General features: G+C 46.2%; 1 protein-coding gene across 6 annotated transcripts in view; it reads right to left on the bottom strand.

Moving 5' to 3' along the window:
* megf11 (multiple EGF-like-domains 11) overlaps positions 1-25065 on the bottom strand; it is a 514753-nt gene that overhangs the window by 382170 nt on the left and 107518 nt on the right. For all 6 annotated transcript variants that reach the window (XM_038813978.1, XM_038813980.1, XM_038813977.1 and 3 more), the window contains exons 2-4: positions 11639-11736; positions 5705-5827; positions 297-398 (exon numbers count right to left, since the gene is read on the bottom strand). In XM_038813978.1, coding sequence (XP_038669906.1) covers positions 297-398; positions 5705-5817 — 215 coding nt within the window. In that variant the 5' untranslated portion in view covers positions 5818-5827; positions 11639-11736. The remainder of the gene's footprint in view (positions 1-296; positions 399-5704; positions 5828-11638; positions 11737-25065) is intronic.

The raw sequence follows: 25065 nt of genomic DNA on the forward strand, positions 1-25065 counted from the left end.
ACCGTGAGGCAACAGGGCTAACCCACTGCGCCACCGTGCTGCCCCTTCAGTGAATGTTTCTATCTGAGGGTTTAACAGTCTAACAAGAGAGTCTAAATTGAGGATGAGCAAAATTTTGGGGTCGCAAACCTCAATTTTGTGTAAATAACCATTTCCACAGATAAACAAATTCTTGATCGAGCGGTTCTCGAATGGCGCGAGTTGACTTGAGTTCAATCTAGTTTGTATACATTTGAAGCCTCACAGAAGGATTGACTATTGATCTATACAATATGTTTGTACTGTTTGAAACTGACCTGTGTCTGGTACATTTAAACCAATTAAGAATATCAGTGCATCTCGTGTAGTAGACTTGGTCGAAGGGATGGGCGTAGGATTCCTGAACAGTGACAGCATAACTGAAAAAAACAAAACATAAATAATTTTAATCCATTACCATTCTGATCATGAGAATTGAAAATGGGAAGAAAATCAAAAAATATCATTAACCACAAGGCCAGATATTGATTGTCTAAAAAATATTAAATGTAACACAGTTTATATTTACCACATCACTTCTTGTCAAAGAATATGAATTTACGCGAGATCCTGGTTAGCGTTGGTAAAATGACACTGGTCTCTAGTTTGCTCCAAAGATTATGGAAATTCATTCATGTCAGATATTTGTTGCATCTTTTTAAAAACAAATTGAGCATGTTGGCTTTCATCATATTTCAGAGCACAGCAAAGTGTTTCACCACTGAATCGTGTATTCTGTTTCAGCAATGATCAAAGAGGAACATTTGTTTTCCAGGACTTAGTTGCTCTTGGCTTACTCATTCCTTCAAATCTCTGCTGCCTGTCCAGAATAAAATGCCTGGATCCGCTTCGCAATTCCCACAACAAACAGCTCTGTGAGGACAAGCGCCACCCTTATTGCCATTTCATGGTATTATGAATGACTTGCCCAAAGACCTTGGCATTCAGAATGTCAGACCTTGTTTGTGGCCCGACACGACTGCGGAAAATTTACAAATATTATATTTATAATCTTTAGTGTCACAAGTAGTTTACATTAACACATTTAATATTTTTTAGACAATCAATATAGTTACTGTGAAAAGCCCCTGGTCGCCACATTCTGGCGCCTGTTTGGGTGCACGGAGGGAGAATTCAGAATGCCCAAATGACCTAACAACACCTCTTTCAAGGCTTGTAGGAGGAAACCGGAGCACCCGGAGGAAACCCACTCAGATGCGGGGAGAACGTGCAGACTCTGCACAGACAGTGACCCAAGCCGGGAATTGAACCTGGGGTCCTGGCGCTGTGATGAAACAGTGCTAACCACTGTGCTACCGTGCCGGCCTGAACGTGCGGTGCAAAACGTTCTCAGTCCGGGCACATTGGGAGATTGCCGACGAATACCTCATGATTTTCCACCATCAGTTGCAATTTTACCAGATGGTTCACTTCATCTAGATACGCTCCTGCTGAGAATGGAGAACAAAGAGTCAAATTTCCTGCCAGGAATGCCGCTCCTGGAGTTTACACATTCTCCCCCTGTCTGCGTGGGTCTCACTCCCACAACCCAAAGACATGCAGTGTAGGTGGATTAGCCACACTAAATTGCCACTTAATTGGAAAAATTTCAAGATATTTTTCATAAAAAGGAATGCCCACTCCAGGGGCTATTGATAAGAAAGAGGAGCAAATACTTGTCTTTGACCTAAATTTGCCGAGCTTTGCTGAATTGGCACAGAAATGAGGGAGTGAGGGTGTTCTCGAGCCCTCTGCCTCGCTTTCCTCTATCCGCAACTATAGGGTACCAAATGCAAGGGTGTCCAACACAGATGGTCTTTGCACCTCTCGGATGAAAGGATCCAAGGGGCTGCTTTCTGAATTCTCTTTTGACCCCATTTCCCAGTGCAAGACCCCAGTGCAAAACCCTGCCAGTCGAGAACATAACCAATCTATGCTACTGAATTGGCCCACTAAATTTGTTTGTGCCAAGACCCGGGCAGCCACTTTACTTCGGGTACACTCTGAACAACAAAGTCCTGTTATGATCTGGAATGAGCTACCTGAATGGGTGGTGGAATCAGATCCCATAGGAACTGTCAAAATCAATTGGACATGTACGTCAAGGGGGGGGGGGGGGGGGGGGGGGGCTAGAATCTTGGATCACGACTAAATTAGCAACAGTCAGCAGAGGCACAATGGATCACATGACCCCTTTTTCTGCTGTATGATCCCGCGGTCCTGCCTGGCAAATGGGGAGACCAGGAAAACCTAACACCCACTCGGAGGCATCGACCAATTCATCAGGATCATTATCATTCAGATTCTCAAACTGCCTTTTAAGGGAAATGCTTATTCCCTATTCTGCTTCAACGGAGGCATGGTCGAGATATTATGGATGCAACGCTGTATTTACCACTCTGTGACACTGCATATTTCAACGATTGCATTCTCTACTTTTAGAAGTCACTTGATTCCTAAGGTTGGAATTCCTCTATTATGTTGAAGGTACTATACATAATTACAAGTTGATGCCTGAATCAGATATTTCTTTGAGGAAATTAGACAGATTGACATAACTGTCTAATGATCAACATTTAATCCTAAAGGGTAAAGAAGGTCATTCGCTGCAGGCTCCCCTTGCAATGTGATTTATTAATGTCCCCATAACAAAGTCATCATATGATGTACAGCAAATCAATAGCAGAGTTTAATCTAGCTTTTCTCTTGATTGCAATGTTGTGCTCATACTAATTCGCTCAATCAATAGTTTGTGTTGGGTGCTTTTGGTTTGCAAATGCTTTAAAAAAAAAGGAAGTCTTAGGTTCTTGATTAACCTCAAGAATCACTGCCATAATTAATTTCTTCTGCTGCAACAAACTTATTTTAAAGCTACAAAAACTAAATTTATAAGAGGATGTATCTTGTACTTTATATTTTATTAACTATTATCTCGGAGAAGAGTATAAATTGCTGATTTTCCTGTCCGTGCGAGTATTTTGTATTGTCACAAAATCGGAATAGAGTTTTTTTAGTTTGATTGGAATTTCTAGCTTATTCCACGCAGACAAAAGTGCAGTATGTCCTCACAATAATGTAATTCTATCAGTAATTAAACTCGATTGGGTGCATGCTCGCTTTCTGTTTGTTCTGTATCTAATACAGTAAGAAACAAGACATGAATGCCCACCTTTGTTCACAATGTACCTTCCAGATTACATTTATACTGATTAGAACAAGTAAAAGAAGATTGTTTCCACATTTTTAAAGTTTCTCCTCATCCAACAATTCAGAATAAAATATAAATGAAACTCTTGAATTATTGTATTTTTAAGGGCTATTTTACATATAAAGCAACAGACATTTTACATTCTCATTGCTAATTCTCCCCAATGCACTGTTTCCAGTTTGTTTCTGCATCGACAAATCCCGTACACTTCAGTTGATTAATTTCTCTGGTAATCCTTCGGTTAGGGGTTGGAATTACAACTTTGAGTACATCACTAAAAATATCCAAGTTAGCAATATTCTTGGCTCAAAGCAAAGTTCCCTGCCTGCAAAATAAATTGGGATTTGTTGCTAATTTGTCTGGGAACATGAGCTAACAGGGAAAACTGCTTTGGGCTGTACTAGTGGAATTTCTGGCTAACAAAGTTGCCGACAATCAGATTTTCAGTTACTACCTGGGTACCTGAAGAAATGCTTTGCGCTAAAAGCAACTTACTGCACTTTCCAGATGAGCTATAGAAATGGCGAGAGAGCACGTTGGAGGCTATTGTAACTTCTGCTGCTGAGGGAAAGAAATTGAAGGGACTAAAATATACAGACACAGGCCTGTTTTGCAACTACACAAGGCCAAAGAGGGATATCGGAGGTTAGGCCTCTTGTGAGTTGTAGGTATGTTGGCCAAACTAGATAATTAATCATTCTATTAAACTGGCTGTGATAAACTAGCAATCAAAAATATCTTTGTTTCTTGTCGTATGCCAAGATGACTCTTAGTTAATTAAAGCGCAAACTGCAGACGGCACAAAGGTTGGTGGAATTGCGGTAGCGATGAGGACTGTCAGAGGATACAGCAGGATTTAGATCATTTGAAGACTTGGGCGGAGAGATGGCAGATGGAGTTTAATCCGGACAAATGTGAGGTAATGTATTTTGGAAGGTCTAATGCAGGTGTGGAATATACAGTGAATGGTAGAACCCTCAAGAGTATTGAAAGTCAGAGAGATCTAGGTGTACAGGTCCACAGGTCACTGAAAGGGGCAACACAGGTGGAGAAGGTAGTCAAGAAGGCATACGGCATGCTTGCCTTCACTGGCCGGGGCATTGAGTATAAGAATTGGCAAGTCATGTTGCAGCTGTATAGAACCTTAGTTAGGCAACACTTGGAGTATAGTGTTCAATTCTGGTCGCCACACTACCAGAAGGATGTGGAGGCTTTAGAGAGGGTGCAGAAGAGATTTTCCAGGATGTTGCCTGGTATGGAGAGCATTAGCTATGAGGAGCGTTTGAATAAACTCGGTTTGTTCTCACTGGAACGACGGAGGTTGAGGGGCGACCTGATAGAGGTCTACAAAATTATGAGGGGCATAGACAGAGTGGATCATCAGAGGCTTTTCCCCAGGGTAGAGGGGTCAATTACTAGGGGGCATAGGTTTAAGGTGCAAGGGGCAAGGTTTAGAGGAGATGTACGAGGCAATTTTTTTACACCGAGGGTAGTGGGTGCCTGGAACTCGCTGCCGGAGGAGGCGGTGGAAGCAGGGACGATAATAACGTTTAAGGGGCATCTTGATAAATACATGAATAGGGTGGGAATAGAGGGATACGGACCCAGGAAGTGTAGAAGATTGTAGTTTAGTCGGGCAGCATGGTCGGCACGGGCTTGGAGGGCCGAAGGGCCTGTTCCTGTGCTGTACTTTTCTTTGTTCTTTGTTTGTTTTGTTTTGCGTCTTATTACATAGACTGAACACAGGTGTTTGGAGATGTGAATCTTAACATTCCATTGTGTCAGCTAATTTTAGTTTAAAATTAGTTGCTTTATATACTCCTCTGCATTTCTTTTACCAATTTTCTTCCCTTATAGGTATCAATATCCAGTTGGGTAGATCTCCAGGTTCACCAAGTGTTTCCAACTTCCATGTGGAACTTGTGTCTGAAACTCTTTGATAGTCTGTGCACAGGTACAGGACCCCATATCTGTGAAGCACGAGACTGGAATGTGTTCTGGATACGAGAATGATCTGGATTCTGGGTTTGGGGGTGGGGGAGGGAAGAGGGTAACTGAAGCCGAGCTGGACCCAGCCGGGACAGGAAAAGGAAAAGGAAGAGAGGGAGGGGGTCAAGCCAGCTTACGCTGTTAATCCCTGACCCAAAGAACAGGGGAACAATGCGGCACAACCTGAATGTGATCGGCACGATGCCTGACGGGGATTGTGGTTTCCAGGGCAGGATCTACTTTCCCAGGTGCTTCCAGATTTTGGGATGCTGGATAAAGAGTCTGGTCGCTGTATACTCTATTACAAAGAATTTCACCATCAATCTGGGACTTACTCAAAAATGTAAAAGATCCCCTTTGTAAACAGTAGCCAATTTGAATATCAATGTTTCTACCGGCTGTACCAACAAAGGTGTTCAAATTCTTTGTGACAGTTTTTTCAAAAAACACTTAAATAAGTAAAAAAGAAGCCAGAATTATTGGGTTTACCTTTCCCAGTGACTGCACACATTGGGATCATCAGGATTCAGACTCCATGCCACTCTTGTCAGATAGCCGATCATAATCACAAGTTGGCACCGACGGAATGCAGCACAAACCATTCTTTCAAATCTAAAGAAAACAAAGAATTAATTAAAAATCCCGTGCAATGTATCCCACAAGACCAGTGTGAATACAAATGTGTGCTTCACCAAAAACATTTCCCTCGATCTATGTGGAAATCCACTTGGTCTCCATTCAGATCTTTCCTATGATGGAATGGGGGGAAGACATGGAACTTGGCTTGTGTAGAAGTGAGGGTTCAAACATATGTCTTACCTTGCCTTGGTACATCATATTGAAGTTTAAAAGCAGCATTCTGCATTGTTCCGAATTCACCCAACAGTCATGAAAATACAGTGTTTTCAACTGACCCTGCTAACACGTTTGCTATCTGTGATGGAACTGAGCTGTATAGAGTGAAGGGTATAATGTGCATGTGTGGCTATCAGTGATTTTAAAAAATTACTTCATGAGTTACAAAGCTAGAGCTCAGAGTGTGGACAGGGGCAAACCCCTAATCCAGCTCCTCTGCACCAACCCTTACAAAGAGCACCCTACAGAAGCCCACGTCTCTAGCCTCCCCGTAACCCACTAACACCCACTTAACCTTTTTTTTTTGGACACTAAGGGCAATTTTAGCAGGTCCAATCCACCTAACCCGCACATCTTTGGACTGTGGGAGGAAACCGGAGCACCCGGAGGAAACCCACGCAGATCTTTATCTTTGTAACTTTCCCATGTGAGGCAGCAAGTACTTTGGAGGGTCACAGCACAGCCAGAAAACCACATTTTCATACTGCAACTTAATCTGATGACTACATCCGCTCCCGCGGAGAATCGCGCCCAAAGAATTGGGTATTATAAATTTCTTTTTAAAAAAGACACCTTTAAGAGCAATCAGAAGAACTTTAAGAACCCTGGCACCAGATTACAGGATTAAAAGGGCAGCACGGTAGCATTGTGGTTAGCACCATTGCTTCACAGCGCCAGGATCCCAAGTTCGATTCCCGGCTTGGGTCACTGTCTGCGCGGAGTCTGCACGTTCTCTCCGTGCCTGCGTGGGTTTCCTCCGGGTGCTCCGGTTTCCTCCCACAAGCCCCGAAAGACGTGCTGTTAGGTGAATTGGACATTCTGAATTCTCCCTCCGTGTACCCGAACACGCGCCAGAGTGTGTCGACTAGGGGATTTTCACAGTAGCCTCATTGCAGTGTTAATGTAAGCCTACTTGTGACAATGAAGATTATTATTATATTAAACTGCTCAAACTGACTTCAGAGGCAAAGTGGTCCTTTCACCAGTTTATCCAAACTTCAAGTTCAGTTTCTCTTGTTCCCCTATGATTCTAAATCCATTGAGCAATTTGAGTTAACATCACAAACAGGTGCCCAATATAGTCATTCTGTCATATTGCTCATTGCACAGGATTTAAAAAATCTCTTAACATTAGCAACACACCATTTGCAGATAAACTACTCAGACATGCGTGAAATTTTTAAATTAATTTATTGAAACTTACTGTGCCTTTAATAGCAAGTGAACCATATTGATCTCTTTTACATTGCAAACTTAATTCTTTATTGCTAGTCATAAACTCATTAAGATTTTCAGTTGTAGCACTGTGCTGACTGCATTTGCAAGCCTTAAATCACTTGGTTTTATGCTGTATTCTGTCATGGAGAAATGCACATGGGGGAATAATATGATGACTAACAATCACGTTAACCTATGACTGTAGATGGCCTGATATCTACACCAGCTGGCAAACACATTGATCTGATTTTCAATCATGTATTAACTACACATGTCCTCGACTTTCATCAACACTGATTAATAGTTACTTTGGTAACACACTATCTGGCAGCAATTCTCATTCTGCTTCAAGAGGATTTAATGCTGATTGCTTAACAAAGAAAATGTCATTGTACAAACACTGAACACGGAACACTTGTGATCATTGAAACTATTGTTTCTGTCACAGCACAGCAATGAGTGTCGGGTGAGAGTTGCTATTTGTAGCAAGGATCTGTGCAAGGGTAAGAACATTTGGATTTTCCTGACAAGTAGAGACAGAGGGTAAAATAATTTTTCTTTAGCAAATGATATACCAGTCCACGCATATGTTACTCATTTGCTTTATACCAAGATGCTCTTAAACTCGATGCTGATGAACACTTGTAGCCATCCAATGAAAGCAAATAATTTATTGAGTAACTGAACAATTAACTTGTGAGTTTAATTCTTCAAACTTTTACGAGCTATTAAATAAACAAGATAGAATAAGAATAAACTATGATTAACTACACTTGCACTCTGAGCTAACTCTCTACACCTCTGGTCTCTAGTCACAATGCACACAAAGAGGCGGGAAAGCAGATTGAGCGTGTCTTTATACCCCTTGTTAGAGCTGCCATCTAGTGATCATTTAACTGTAAAGACTATACATTAACCCCTTATGTATATACAGATATACTAGAGCGTCAGTGGAGATTTTGGTAGTTCTAGTTGGGTCAAAGAAAGCAAGAATTGGAGCTGTCATCAGTTGATGCCTGAGATCCATCCATTCACCTTGGTGGCGTTGTGTCCATTCAAATTCAGTGGTCTTCCTTATCAAATTTTGTAGAGCTGATGTCCTCGTCGACAAGTTGGATATAAACTTGCTCAAGAAGTTAATGAACCCTAGAAATCTTAACATAGCTTTTTTATCCTGTGGCTGTTTCATGTTCTGGATCGCAGAAATTTTATCATCATCTGGTCTGACACCTTGAGCTGATATTGTATCACCAAGAAGTTCAAAGATGTTTGTGCAAACGTGCATTTTGAGTGGTTTCGTTTCAATCCGTATTGGTGGATCCTTTGAAACACTTTTCTCAAACGAATGATGTGGTCTTCTTCTGTAATCGACCATATTATTGTGTCATTGACATAGACCCTTCCACCATCGATACCCTCAGTCATCTGCTTCATTACTCTGTGAAAGATTTCGGGAAGCGGAGATGATCCCAAAAGGCATGCGGTTAAAACAGAAGTGTCCAAATGGAGTATTGAACGTACAAAGCAATTTACTTGAATCATCAAACTGCATCTGCCAGAATCCTTGCGAAGCATCGAGCTTAGTAAAAATGTGAGCGTTCGCCATCTCGCACGTTATCTCTTCATGCTTAGCGATAGGGTAATGATCCCTACGAATATTCTTGTTCAGATCCTTGGGATCTATATAGATTCTGAGGTCACATGACGGTTTCTTGACAGACACTAGAGAACTGACCCAGTCAGTCGGTTGCGTGACTCTGGAGATGATTCCTTGTGACTGTAGCCTTTCGAGCTCTAATTTCAGCCTCTTGCGCTGTGGAGCTGGTACCCTCCTTGGCGGATGAATTACAGGTTTTGCATCTTTTTTCAGCAAAATCTTATATTGGTACGGTAAAGTATCCATACCTCGAACTACATCAGGGTATTCTTGAAGTAGCTGCTGGATCTCATCGTCCAGTCTTGATGTGTCTTTGGTAGTCATGAAAATTCTTTGGACGAGCCGCAAATCCTTGTAGGCTTGAGCACCTAACAGCGAAAATTTCTAGTTGTCCACGATCTCAAACCGTAGTACTTTTCTGACCTTGTTATTTGCTACTTTTAAATAGCATGATTCTCTTCAAGCAATCTGGTTGCCATTGTAGTCTTTCAGCCTACATGCAGCAGGTATCATCTCGTGTTTCCCTGGAATCGATGTGAGATCTGTGCTTGTCATTAAGTTGGCTGAAGCCCCAGTGCCAAGCATGAACAGGATTGGGAAGTTGTTGACTTGCACTGTTGAGATCCATTCACTGTTAGAGTCAATGACATTCATTTGATGAGGAGCCTTGGACGTTGCTTGAAGGTCCTCTGTTTTGTCAGTAATTCCTACGAAGAAAGTGTTCTCCGAGGAAAAATGATCCTCTTCATTTGAAAAATTTTGCTTTGATTTGTGATTCTCCGTTTTATTAATGCTGCGAACATTGATGTTGTTTTGCCTTTGTGTTGGAGAGTGATATATCGCTGTTGATTGGCATCGGGAGGCAAAGTGATTGAGTTTGGAACATTTAAGACATCTTTTCCCCTGAGCAGGGCATTTCCCCTTTAAGTGGGCGTTACCACAGTGGTAGCACGTCATGACATTGTCTCTCTGACACATGATGCACATTCACGCATGCGCAAACTTCTTTTCTTGAGTCTTGCATTTTCGAGCGAACTGCGCATGTCGCGGGCTGGAGTGTACGCGCGCATGAAAGCTGCCATCGGAAACGTGCTTCTTTGCTGCGATACCATTTTAACATTCTCGATCACGTGGTGGACTTTTGCATCCTTTTCACGGTGATAAAACTCTAGTTATCAATTCTTGCTTTGTTCACGCAAAATACATTTTTCAATCGCGCTTTTAAGGGTTAAATCATTTTGCCTTAATAATGCTTCCCTCAAACTTTCATCACAAAGTCCATCCAATCTGATCCCTTATCAGCGAATGATGCAAATCAGTGAAGTTACATGTCTGTGCCAGCAACTTTAAGTCAGTGACAAAGCTTGTGATAGGTTCGCCATTTTTCTGCAACCTTTTATGAAATCTAAGTCTTTCCAAGACCTCATTGGTCTGCATCTTGCAGTGGCCATCAAATTTTGCGATTATCACATTACATTTGTTTTTGCCTCCCCAGAGAATATAAACGAGACGTAAATGTCAATAGCCTGCTGACCTGCCATGGACAGTAGCAATGCTATTTTTGTAGCTACAGAATCATGCGCTTCCAGAATATTTGGAACTGCTGCTTAAAAAGTCTCCAATTAGAGTTAAGGTTACCGGTACTTTTTAGTTGATGTGGAGCTTGAAAGTGATCCATCGAGTCGATTGTTCTTCAAGGATCCGAATGCTGCGAAGTCTTCCAAAGTTGAATAGTCAGTACAGATTTTTAATATATATATATATATTAACTATATATACTATATATTAACTCCTTATGTATATACATATAGTGGATAGCACTGGGACTGCGGCGCTGAGGATCCGGGTTTGAATCCCGGTCCTGGGTCACTGTCCGTGTGGAGTTTGCACATTCTCCCCATGTCTGCGTGGGTTTCACCCCCACAACCCAAAGATGTGCAGGCTAGGTGGATTGGCCATGCGAAATTGCCCCTTAATTGGAAAAAAATAATTGGGTACTCTAAAAAATTTTTTAAAAATGTATATCCAGATATACAGATCCCTACACACTGCTCTTGTATAACCTAATTATAGAAAAGTATTGATAGAGATGCGGATAAAATTACTTGTCTACCATCGAGAAACTTAACAGAGTAAAGCACAGAAAGAACTTAACAACAACAAATAACTTCTAATACCATTAGATCCTTATGGCCCTGATACTGACTGTTTTGAAAATGAAGTTGTGTTACTGACCCACTTGTGCCAGATTTAAATATCTGAGTATTTACTCCGGGAGGTGAGAATATCGGTGAGTAAGAAAAATAAGAAACTGGGCCAAGACATAGAGGCAATCAGGAGTAGGGACTGAGCAACATATAAAGATGATGAGAACAAAGGTATATTCATTGGGTGATCTGAAGACAGTATTCTCATTTTCGTGGTTACCAACTACTGGGATCTACAAAATCATCAAACAAAAATACAACCTTATTTAACCAAATTACCTTTTATTGTTAGTATGCTTCCAAGAGCAATATCATGACATACTTATTACAGATATCAATATATTATCAACATATTATCAATCATCATAGTTTAATCCAAGCTAAACTGGAATATTGATCCCACATTTTAGATTTATTTTTATCCATTGACACCTGTGTCTGTAATTCAGAACCACAACTGTGCTTCAATCTAAATAGTTAGCTTACCTCTGACACTTGGGGTTGTTTCAGAGCTCCTGTTGTTCCCTGGACATTCAGTGCATTTCAATAGATGCATGCGTCTGGCAGGCTTTCAAAGCTAGCTCCTTTAGGAAGATCCCCGAGGAACAGCAAGAGGTCAAAAGACAAAGGGCAAAAGATTAGCGGAGGTGTCAGGGAAAGGAATTTGAAGCAATTACAGTATCAGCAGAGCAGCAAATATGCATAAGTTAATGGCAGCGGCCTAATCAATGTGTCATTGGCTGTGGGACTTGGAATCCAATGACTAAGGAATTGTAGAATTTCATACTTGCTGCAGAATGAGAGGAGAAAAGGGTCATGCTCACTTAGGCAGGAAAAAGTAGAGACTGCAATGTTCAGTGCTATTTCAGTGCAAAGGAAAATGTGTTAATCAGGCACACAGAGTGATGCAAAATAAGTTGAATACTAATGCCTGTCCCAAAGATCTGGCATATTCCATTCTAATATATGCTGTTTACATATCACTGTGACAAAGAGTGTGATTGGAGGAGATACACAAATAGCTTCTTCTGCTGGAGCTGTAGAGACATAAAAAAGGAAGTTGTTAAGTGCCCTCCCCTTAAACATCTTAGCACAAATCAGAGCCTAACTATATCTGACACTAGTGCAGCTGTATGATTATTGCTTGTGTGTCTGAAACGAATGTATCATGAAGACTGGAGCGGTGCGATATCAGCTCTGAGCCTCCTGCTTACCCATCTGTGCCCTCCTCCTCCAATTACCCTTCTCTGTTTTTAAAGGCATGTTCCTTAAATGGATGACCTCAATCTCAATGGTGTGCTTCCTCTGGTGACAGATACCTGCTTTTGATTGTGTGTTGTCTACTTTGGCCAAAACAGAAGCAGATGTTGATGGGCTCTCAAAGCTTACATACAATGCAAAATCCATTCTGTGTGAAACGACCTCCTTAAGGATTACAAAGGTCGAGAGGTGAAGGTGGCAAGTCACGGTGCTGGAAAGTGTGGCCAGTGATCTATCCCAGCCTGTATAGAATGAGGAATCTTTGTGTTATGTTCAAGAAAGCACAACAGTGCCTATACTTCCTCAGGTAACTAAGGAAATTCGGCATGTCCACATTAACCCTTACCAACTTTTACAGATGTATTATAGAAAGCATCCTATCGGGCTGCATCACAGCCTGGTATGGCAACTGCTCAGCCCAGGACTGCAAGAAACTTCAGAGAGTCGTGAACACAGCCCAGTCCATCACACAAACCTGCCTCCCATCCATTGATTCAATTTATACCTCCCGCTGCCTGGGGATAGCGGGCAGCATCATCAAAGACCCCTCCCACCCGGCTTACTCACTCTTCCAACTTCTTCCATCGGACAGGAGATAAAGAAGTCTGAGAACACGCACGAACAGACTCAAAACCAGCTTCTTCCCCGCTGTTACCAGACTCCTAAATGACTCTCTTATGGACTGACCTGATTAACACTACACCCTGTATGCTTCACCCGATGCCAGTGCTTATGTAGTTACATTGTATACCTTGTGTTGCCCTATTATGTATTTTCTTTTATTCCCTTTTCTTCCCATGTACTGAATGATCTGTTGAGCTGCTCGCAGAAAAATACTTTTCACTGTACCTCAGTACACGTGACAATAAATAAATCCAATCCAATCCAAGAAGTTGTTACATTTTCTGCAGGAGTATGTAAAGTTCAGTGATGGCCGCTTTGGGGAACTACTGTCTCCATATATAGGATCTATCTGCCACGTGCATGTACAGCTGGAGGTATCTGAAAGACGGTGATGTCCAAAAACCGGAGAATTGTGAGCGTTCCAGGCAACGATACTCCATGGAGTATCCCTTGGACTCCAAGGGTCCAAAGATGTGCGGGTTAGGTGGATTGGCCATGCTAAATTGCCCGTAGTGTCCTAATAGTAAGGTTAAGGGGGGGGAGTTGTTGGGTTACGGATATAGGGTGGATACGTGGGTTTGAGTAGGGTGATCATTGCTCGGCACAACATCGAGGGCCGAAGGGCCTGTTCTGTGCTGTACTGTTCTATGTTCTATGTTCTATGGAGGCAAGTACATAATTAACAGTTTAGTAACTTAAGCATTCATTCAGTCCCCAAATGAGTTGTATTATTCTACTAGTTTTAGTTTATCAATTAAGCAGAAATACAGAGGAAAAGGCAAAATTCTAAATGTTCCCTCTGGCCTGTAGCAGAATGGAGAACAGGATTAACACTTCTCCGCAGTATCGTGCGCCTGTCACTTCCCCACCTGGCCCAGCCTGACCTGACTGTCATGCTGCAGGTATCACAGGTGAATGCAGAGCAGTCCTTTTCAGCAGCACAGGTCTTTGACCTTTAGATTGAGAGAAAGCAACATGGCAAAGAGAAATAGCCAGACTCTAAGGTGAAACAAGACTCATGAGGGAGGGAAGCACATAGGAGCAGACATGTTGCCACGTGCATGAGGCTGAAACCAGTCACCTCCTTCCCTCCACAAACTGGCAAGTTCTGGAAGTTGGCAAGGACTCAGTCTCGTGATTGCGGGTTGTGAAGCACTCTACCTGTGTGGAATATTGTGGGCCAGTCGCACAACTGGACTAATAATCCAGAGATCGAGTTCAAATCCGACATAAACAGTTTCAGAATTTGAACACAGGTTTAAAAAAATCTGGAAATGAAATAGTCGGGACCAGTGAAAGTGACCATGAGGCTATTTTGAATCTGGTAATATGTAACGAGGCAGTTTTAATAAACAATCTCAGAGTAAAAGATCCCCCAGGAAGCAGTGGCCATAACAAGGTAGAATTTTTAGCATTCAATTCGAGAGTGAGAAACTTGGGTCAGAAACAACTGTGCTAAACCTAAATAAGGGTAATTATAAAGTAATGAGGGCAGAGTTGGCTGGAGTGGACTGGGAAAAGAGTTTAACAGGAAAGATGGTTGATCAGCAACGGTAGGCATTTCTGAAAATAATTCGTGACTCACAACAAATATATATCCCAGCGAGGAAGAAGGATTCTAGGAAGGGGATAAATCAACCAAGGTGGTGAAGGAAAGCATTAAGCTGAAAGAATAAAACATATAATGTGGCAAAGATTTGTGGTGAGCCAGAGGATTGGGAAAGTTTTAAAACCAACAAAAGATGACCAAAAAAAAAAGAGGGAAAAGATAAACTATGAGCTTAAACTAGCAAATAATGTGAAGAAGCACAGCAAGAGCTTCTTTAAATGTGTAAAAAGGGAAGAGAGAGTCCAAAATGAACATAGGCCCCTTAGAGAATGAGACTGGGGAAATAATAATGGGGAACCATGAAATAGCAGAGGAGTTAAATAAATACGTTGTGTCAGTCTTTACAGCGGAAGACACCAATAACATTTCAAAAATTATCATGGATCGGGGGATGGTGTGGGGTGAGGGGGCAGGAAATAAATACAACAACAATCATAGGGCAAAGGTACTCTGGAAGCTAATGGGGCTAATGGCCGATATGCCCCCAGGGACCTGATGGGTTGCATCCCAGGATATTAATGGAAGTAGCTACAGAAATACTGGTTGCACTGGAGTAATCTTTCTTAAATTCTGAAAAAGTCCCAGAGGATTGGAAAACTGCCAATGTAACACCTTTATTCAACAAAGGAGAGAGAGACAAAAAACAAGTTTCTAACGACCAGTTAGCTTCACTTCTGTCATTGGGAAAATGATAGAAATCATGCCTGACAAATTTATTAGAATTATTTGATGTGGCTACGAGCAGGTTAGATACAGGGAGCCAGTAGATGAAATATACTTGGGATTTCCAAAAAGCGTTCCATTAATAAGGTAAGAGCCCATGGTGTTGGGGGTAGTATGTTAGCATAGTTAGAGGATTGGCTAACTAATAGAAAACAGAGAGTTGGGGTAAGAGGAACATTTTCAGGATGGCAACCTATAACTAGTGGAGTGCCACAGGGCTCTGTGCTGTGGTCACAATTATTCACAATATATATTGATGACTTGGACGAGGGAAGTGAAATGTAGAAGATTGTAGTTTAGTCGGGCAGCATGGTTGGCACGGGCTTGGAGGGCCGAAGGGCCTGTTCCTGTGCTGTACTTTTCTTTGTTCTTTGTAACGCGGCCATCGTCTCCCAGGTGGGGTTCGTGACCTTGCTGGAAGGTGTCCTGTCAGTCGGAGGGTAGATTGTTCCCCTTCTCTCTGCGGTATCCAACATTCGGGGTAGGGCCCCCTTTGGTGAATGGTGTGGAGCTGCCCTCCTCACTGCCCGTCTCCTGGCTTGACAATGAGTAAGTGCTGTTTAAATGCCGTAGCCCCTGATATAAGAGCTGGGATGACTACGGGGCGGCATAATCAGATGTTTAGACCACAGGCGCGGCATTTTCACTGGGAGAAACAAACATTTTCAAGGACTTTCACCTACGGTTTGCTCCTGAATTTGCACTGGTTTTTACACCAAATTTGACACTTGGCCACATTTTAGGAAAATTCTGCCCGTGATATTTTAATATCTGAATGTGAGTCTTTCATACTCACGAAAGTCAACATAATTACTATGCTTAAAATATCTATTAAATTTATGTTGACTAAATGAATAAAGTCATACATCACTAAATAAAATAAACCTCACGAGACAGTAAGTAACATGTTAAATAAAAACACGATATTGGTTACAAATATTATTTTGAGATCCACATGCAGTTTGTATGCTATGTAAAGACTCTTCAACCCCTGGTCAAATAACTACAAGTCTATAGCAGAGCCGCTGATGTTTATATAGGTGCAGGTCTAATAAAATACAGGGTACATATCAATAATATTGGCAAGCATCATTTCTCAGTACATACACAGAGGGATTGTAAAACATCTCTACTGAACACACTGGAAATTAATGCTCCGAGCTGCTGAAACTGCCAACACCAGAAAGGGAATCTTAAAGGATTTCATCAAGAAATTGGACTTTACTTCATTTAATGAAAACTCGAGAACAGAATCAACCAAATGTGAATTAATTTTCGAAAGCAAGCAAATTGATTTATAGGTAGTGATGTCAGGTCAGTTAGCAAAAACCAGTGCTAACACAAAGAAGTCCCACATTGAAATGTCATTGTGTTTTCCCATATGGCAGGCACTGCGCAGGTTCCTGGCCGGGATTTTCCAGTCATTACTGTCATAATGATTACATCCTGGAAGCACCAGGTAGAAGAATAGAAATCAGAGAGCGTGGGAGCAGGCTCCACACGCACACTTTCCAGTAACTAATTGTGGAATATCACTGGCTACGCCGGATACCCAACTATTAACCTGTCTACTAGTGTAGCCACCTCAGATGGCCACCTGCAAAGGACCATGGGAATTATGGCCAACCCAGGACTCAGACAGACTCTGAGCTTGTGTGTGTATTTGCAACCCAGATAGCTAGACCCGATCGAAACCCCCGCTTGTTTGCATTCTAATGGCCCATTTCCCCAGAACAAGAGAAAGAAGAGAAGAAAATTGCTTATTGTCACAAGTAGGCTTCAAATGAAGTTACTGTGAAAAGCCCCTAGTTGCCACATTCCGGCGCCTGTTCGGGGAGGCTGGTACGGGAATTGAACCGTGCTGCTGGACTGCCTTCGTCTGCTTTCAAAGCCAGTGATTTAGCCCAGTGTGCTAAACCAGCCCCAGGACTGTACTCAGGTAACCGATACAGATGCAGACTAACCGGTGTCACTCCCTTTGCTAAGAAAGCCCAAACAGCCAAGGTCAATGACCGCTCAGGATACACCCAGCCATCAAGGCACCCGCCCCTTTATTGGCCAAAATCGAAGGCAGTGATCGAAGCCTGTTAAATTATTGGGTCCAAAGCTAAGGACCGCCCCTAAGGGTGTGAAATCCCAGGGGACTAAGAAGAGACACAGCCATGTGTTCGGTGTCTCTTGGATCCTGCCTATGCCAACCCAAGTGCAGCATAACGACCAGACAGTCAAGTTCAAGACCAACAATCGCTACCAGACGGATGAGCCCAGCAGAAACAGAGCCACTTCTTCTACCCAGCCACGCAAGATCCAGACAAAGGCCTCGTCCATCTGCATAGAGCTGGTTGCCCTGAAGTTAAGTACAGGCTATTGTAGTTGTTAGGTGTAGTTTAACTTGTAGTGTTTTGTGTTGCATGTCGAAGTAATCCTTGTGGGTAAATAAGCCATCTTTGAACTTGACCTGACTAACTGGTTGTGTGGTCCTTTGATCGATATCCGGTAAAGCCTTGTGGTGGTATCATTCGATACCTGGCGACTCTAAAGCGCATCATTATTAACTGGCAACATTATTGGTCACTCTGGTACCGATTGGCAACATTATTGGTGACTCTGATGGGATTGTGTTCCACTCATTAAAAAGAGCAACACTAGGGGAAGGGGGCATAGAGCATAAAAGAGTTTTGCAACACAGGAATATTTCAGCAATGGAGAAGAGAATCAACTAAACTGAACTGAGTAATAAATTGATCGGAAAAACAAAGGGTGCGATTCTCCGTTGCCCGACGCTGAAATCATGATCGGCGAACGGGTGGAGAATGGGCTCCCACGCCGAAATCGGGGCCGGCGCCGGTTTGATGCTGGTCAGCCTTGCTCCGCCCCCCTCTGAAATGGCATCATCGTGACGCACGCCGCGCGCAGTCACAATGCCGTTGGGACCTCATCAGCTGGCTTACTCGCAATGCTCCGCCCCCAATGGCCCTAGTTCCCGACGGCGCGGGACATGTGTGGTCAAACAAATCGTGAACCCGGCCTGGCAGCTGCAGACTGTGCCCAGCGCCGCCATACTCGGGCCGTGCGCATGCGCGGCCTGGGACCCAGCCATTCTCCGGCCATTTTCGGCACGGGAGGCAGGAGTTTCAGTTGCCACCAGTGCTAGTCCCTCACCAGTACCGGAATCGGTGAGCGGTTTGCGCCGATTATTATCACGTAAACCTCCCGTGGATTCTCCTTTTGAGCCGCCGCTTAGTAGCGCCCAAAGGCTACTTGCTCAGAAATGGGAAGGATACAGAGTTATGCTGGAATTGTGACACAGATTAGCAAGAGCAGGTAAATGGTCTAATCCTCTTTCTATGTCTTCCCAAGGATATCAATGTTGCTTTAGCCTGTCAAATAATTGTTCACAAGGACAACTGCTTAATAAGTAGCAGCACAGAATGAAACTTGCTCTTCTTTGAATCTGCAGCCATTGAATATTTCTCCCATTACTGCATTTGTATCTCTATCAGACCCAGACCCAGACCGACCAGGATGGCAAAGAAATAGATCAGATTACCACCCTGATGTGCGTTTTTTACGTGTAAAAAAGCTGTCCGTTTTTTTGTAAACAGTGAGTGAAGTGACACCGCTGAGTTACTCCCTCTGCCTGACATTGTGAGGGAGATTAATTCATCTACTTAACTAAACTGACAAGATCACTGGAAAAAAATCATGATCCTACGTTTAGTGTAATTAAGCTTTTTCATTCAGTCAGACCTGTAACCCCGGGTGATGACCTCATTGCATTCCTATTAAGAGTCATTAATTACATTTAAAAAAAAATTAAACCTCCTGTTTGAACCCATGAACCTAAAATGTTAACCCCACCTTCTGCTCTGCATGGACATCTCCTCGCCGGCTGAGTGCTTCCAGTATTTCCTGTTTTAAGCCAGGCTTTCTTCCAATATCTGCATTATTTTCATTTTTGTTCGTTTCCAACTCTTTGGGCAAAAGAATGATGGAGGACTTAACAGGGCATTATACAGAAATGTTGAAGTAAGTTGAAAAATTAAAAAGAGCTTTAATGCAGGGCTTAAAAGACAAGGGGCGGGATTCTCTGATCTTGAGGCTAAGTGTTGACGCCATCGTAAACGCCGTCGCGTTTCTCAACGGCTTCAACATGGCGTCAGGAGCAGCGATTCCGATGAGTACAGGGGGCCAGCACGATACGGAGCGACCCACGCTGCTCCAGTTGCCAAAGCCGGTATCAAATGGGTGCCGTGGGTCTGTGCATGCACACTGCGTCCGCTGCCAATGCGCGCATGCGCAATGGTTCCCTTCTTCACGCCTGCCCCGATGCAACATGGCGGAGGGCTACAGGGGATGGCGCGGAGCAAAAGAGGCCCCCAGCCCACGAGACCAGCCCGCCGTTCGGTAGGCTCCGATTGCGGGCCAGGCCACAGCGGAGGCCTCCCCGGGGTCAGACCCCCCATCCCCCCTACCTGGCCGCCCCCGGATGCATTCCCGCCAGGGTCCCGCCGGGGTCCCGCAGGGTAAGACCCACATGTGGACGGCGCCAGTGCGACTCGGATTTTTTGTGCGGCCGCTTGGCCCATCCCGGGCGGAGAATCGCCGGGGGGGGGGGGGCCACGTAGAGCAGCCCCCAACCGGCACCTTGCCGACTGCGCCAATGGAGATCGGAGAATCGGCGGACCGGCGTTGGGGCGGCGTCACGCGATTCGTGTCCGGCCCGGCCATTCTCCGGCCCGGTACGGCCTGAGATATTCCTGCCCAAGATGTAATTTGCTATGTGCGAGGATCACGCGACTGGACAGAACAGGGAAGGATGGCAATTCTAGCCACCCTTTGGCCAGTTCAAACAATTGGGTTAATAGCACAACAACTGAAATAATCATGTGGTGCCAGCATCAGTAAGAATTGTTCTGTGACACCCCTGCTCCAGTAAATACTGAAGCCTTTCTGGGAATGTCACCTGACACAGATATCAACTCAAACCACAGAGATTCCCTTTACAATCTAAATCATTTTGAAGTGGAGGCAGTGGTATAGTGTGGTATTGTTACTGGGTTAATAATCCAGAGACCGGGGATAATCCCCTGGGGCCCAGGATTTGAATGGCACCACAGCAGATGGTGAAAGTTGAATCCAAATAAAAATCTGAAACCATTGTCGTAAAACAAAAACCCATCTGGTTCACTAATGTCCTTCAGGAAATCTGCCGTCCTTACCTGGTCTGGCCTACATGTGACTCCAGGCCCACAACAATGTGACTCTTCAATTAAAATCATTCAGGTCAATAAATGCTGGCCCAACCTGTGATGCCCACGCCCCTAGAATGAATTAAAAAACATTTTTTCATGGCACATAAGAATGGGCGTGATTTAGCAGCTGCGTTAGTCATGGGTGCAAATCCCATAGTGGCCGCTAACACGCGTGAGAGGCCAAAAAGGGGGAATTTGTACCAGCGAGATTTCAGAACGCGATCTCCCCGGTGACGCGATCAGATTTATGCCCTGGAAGGGTGCGAACCTGATTTGCCTGAATTTGAATCCATTTGTTGACATCGCATCTTCAGCACTCCAGACGTAACGTCACACTGCCGCAAATCATTACCGTGGCACCGTGATCACCGAGAGGGAGCAAGGAGGCAAGCATCACTGTCTCCACTGAGCAACAGGGTATCCAAGGGGACAGAGCCCACTGGGCACCTCTGGAAGGAGGGTGGGGGGGGGGGGCTCAGCAGTGTCCGGGAAGGGCAGTAGCAGCTCGGAGGTTTCAGGATGGGGGTTACGGCTGGTGTGCGTGGTCCTGAAGTCTACTGCCTGTGTTCTCAGAGGGCTGTGTTAGTTTAATGTCTGTGGCACGCGGGTATGGGGCGGCTGCGGCTGTGGGTCACATTGGCTGTGGGGGTGGGTGGTGAGGGAACCGGGGTGTGATATGAGTCAAGAAGCCAGGCCTAATGGGCTGATCAGCTGGAAAACACCCTGGAGTGGTTGCCCAGGAGCCTTCAGTGTAGAGGGCAGATAACAATGAGATCTCCCAATGATGCAGCCGGAGTAAGAAGGGTGCCTATTAGCCTTGCCTATCCCTGAAGCAGAAAGCAACTGGGCGCTCTAAAATTCCTGAGCCTCATGATCATCAAACTAATTGGCCATCAAGAGTTAACACTTAACAATGCAGCTGCCCACAGTCTCAGACTGTCAAGTACCTCCCAAGGGCACCATCGAAGCCTTCTGTGCGCGGTGGGCACCGCAGGGTCTGGGGGCTTTAACCACCCATATCATAGAATCATAGAATTTACAGTGCAGAAGGAGGCCACTCGGCCCATCGAGTCTGCACCGGCCCTCGGAAAGAGCACCCCACCCAAGCCCACACCCCAACCTATCCCAGTAACCCCACTCAAACTTTTTGGATACCAAGGGGCAATTTATCATGGCCAATCCACCTAACCCGCACATCTTTGGACTGTGGGAGGAAACCGGAGCACCCGGAGGAAACCCACGCACACACGGGGAGGACGTGCAGACTCCACACAGACAGTGACCCAAGCCGGGAACCGAACCTGGGGCCCTGGAGCTGTGAAGTAACTGTGCTAACCACACCCTTTTAATCACCTTTTGGTTTATGTTTTTTTAAGTTCCCTTTGCTCTTTGGTTTTGTTTCGGGAAGTGGTCGTTTAAGCAAAGGCCCTTTTTAATTTGTCCCTCAATTAGTTTGATTTAGTTTAATTGGTTGAACTTGAAATAGTTCAAAGTCAAGTAATTGGATGAATACTCAGGGTTCAGGGTTCAATGCTGGGGTGTGTGGCACCGTGAGGCACTGGGTTTATGTGCCGTATCCCAACGCCGGCCAGTGAGGATCTATTAGTCCCCTGGTGGCCATCACTGTCCAGTCTGCCCTGCCCATTAGAGATGTGGAGCTGATAAACCTCCTGTCAGAACCACAGTCACATAGAGAATAACGAAGAGGAGAAGCAGAGGGGAACCTAAAGGCGATTCCGACTGGGCGAGGGCCAAGGCCGGGTCAGTTATGCAATGGAGATGGGAGTGAGCGGTTACCGCCGGATAAGGTCAGGGATTGGCTACTTCCAGGTCCGGGAGGCTATTCGGCTGCAACACCAACCTGACTCTCTCTCTCTCTCTCACACACTCACTGGGCGGGATTCTCCCAGCCCCGCGCTGGGCCGGAGAAACCCCGCAACCGTGCCACGCCGCCCCAGCGCCGGCACACGATTCTCCGCGCGAGAACCCGACGGGGTTGGTGCGGCGCCGGTCGAGGGCCACTCTACGCGGCCGGCCTGCCGATTCCCCGGCCCGGATGGGCCAAGCGGCCGCTCTAACCCAGGGGCTCCGACCCCGGGGGGGTGGGGGGGAGGGCTCCGACCCCGAGGGGCGCGGGGGGGGGCTCCGATGGGGCCCACCAATCGGCGGGCTGGCCTCTCGCTCCCTGGGCCTATTTTCTGACGCGCCAGCCCCTGAACTCCCGCGCCATGTTGCGTTGGGGCCAGCACGTTGAGGGAGGCCACTGCGCTGGTCCTAGTTGACGCCGGTGCCACTGCACATGCGCAGGTTGGCGCGACGCACAGTTTGCGCTGGGATGGGAGGCTGGAGCGGCGTGAACTACTCCAGCGCTGTGCTGGCCTCCTGTAGGGGCCAGAATCGGTACCCCCAGCGGCCCGTTCACGCCGTCGTCAAACGCGATGGCGTTTCCAACGGTGTGGACATTCTGCCGCCGAATGGGAGAATCCCGCCCCCTACTTCCCTCTCTCTCTCCCTCCCTCTCTCTCTCCCTCTCTCTCACACCCTCTCTCTCTCTCTCACTCTCTCTCCCTCTCTCTCTCTCTCTCCCTCTCTCTCTCTCACACCCTCTCTCTCTCTCACACCCCTCTCTCTCTCTCCCTCTCTCTCTCTCCTCCCCTCTCTCTCGCCTCCTCCCTCCCTCTCTCCCTCCCTCCCTCTCTCCCTCCCTCTCTCCCCCCTCCCTCCCTCCCTCCCTCTCTCCCTCCCTCCCTCTCTCCCTCCCTCCCTCTCTCCCTCCCTCCCTCTCTCTCTCCCTCCCTCTCTCTCTCCCTCCCTCTCTCTCTCCCTCCCTCTCTCTCTCCCTCTCGCTCTCTCACACCCTCTCTCATTCTCACTCTCTCTCTCCCCCTCTCACACCCTCTCTCTCTCACCCTCTCTCTCCCCCTCTCTCTCTCTGTCTCCCCCTCTCTCTCTCACACTCTCTCTCTCTCCCTGTCCCTCTCCCTCTATCTCACACTGTCTTTCTCTGTCTCCCCCTCTCCCCCTCTCCCCCCTTGCAGATAACCGATCGATATTGGTACTGAGCCGATGTTACAGCGCTGGAGGAGCACCGATGTCCAGGGAAGGTCCAGTGGCCGGAGAGCAGTCTGGGGGGGTCAGAGGGCAGGCTGGGGGGTCAGAGGGCAGGCTGGGGGGTCGGAGGGCAGGCTGGGGGGCCGGAGGGCAGACTGGGGGGTCGGAGGGCAGGCTGGGGGGTAAGGAGGGCAGGCTGGGGGGGGGGGGGTAAGGAGGGCAGGCTGGGGGGTAAGGAGGGCAGGCTGGGGGGTAAGGAGGGCAGGCTGGGGGGTCAGAGGGCAGACTGGGGGGTCGGAGGGCAGGCTGGGGGGTCGGAGGGCAGGCTGGGGGGCCGGAGGGCAGACTGGGGGGTCGGAGGGCAGGCTGGGGGGTCGGAGGGCAGGCTGGGGGGGGGGGGGGGGGGGGGTAAGGAGGGCAGGCTGGGGGGTAAGGAGGGCAGGCTGGGGGGTAAGGAGGGCAGGCTGGGGGGGGGTCGGAGGGCAGGCTGGGGGGTCAGAGGGCAGGCTGGGGGGCCGGAGGGCAGGCTGGGGGGCCGGAGGCTGTACCGCCCATGCAGGTGCACAAAGCGGCAGAAAGAGACCGAGGGTGTGCACGACCCAGGTGGCTTTCGTGGAACTATCCGACAACACGGTAGCACAGTGGTTAGCACTGTTATTTCACAGCTCCACTTTGATTCCCAGCTTGAGTCACACCCTGTGCAGAATCTGCATGTTCTCCCCGTGTCTGCGTGGGTTTCCTCCGGGTGCTCCGGTTTCCTCGCAAAGATGTGCAGGTTAGGTGGATTGGCCATGATAAACTGCTCCTTGGTGTTCAAAAAAGGGTAGATGGGGTTACTGGGTTACGGGGTAGGGTGGAGGCTTGGGTTTAAGTGGGGTGATCTTTCCAAGGGCCGGTGCAGACTCGATGGGCTGAATGGCATCCTTCTGCACTGTAAATTCTCTGATTCTGTGGTTCTATGAGATGTGATCCCCCCCCCCCCCCCCCCCCCCCGCTGCCTGGGACACTGTAACCCCTCTGCAGCCAGGAGGTGGAGATTACAGCGATCTTAATCATCAGGGTGAAGGGCTGGACAGTCCTCGAGCGCCTACTGCCCGTCAATGGAGGGTGATGACGACTCACAGTGAGGAATAGTCCTTCTGAGCTGCTGCTTGTCTGACTCCTGTCTGTCTGCTGCCAGAAGGCTGACTCCCCGGCTCGTGTCTGAGTGAGATTCAGCCCCAAACTCCTCTATCCCTTTGTTCTAAAGGGGGATTAGGGACAAGGGTCTGAGATTCACTGATTCATGCCTGAGTCTTTGTGGTAGTCGGTATTAGGGGTATTACGGTACCTAGGTTGAGGCTGTAAGACCATTGGTGTGGGAGGTACCTGAGACAGCAAGTTCATTGGTG

This window comes from Scyliorhinus canicula, chromosome 12 (assembly GCF_902713615.1).
Source record: "Scyliorhinus canicula chromosome 12, sScyCan1.1, whole genome shotgun sequence".
Lineage (NCBI taxonomy): Eukaryota > Metazoa > Chordata > Chondrichthyes > Carcharhiniformes > Scyliorhinidae > Scyliorhinus > Scyliorhinus canicula.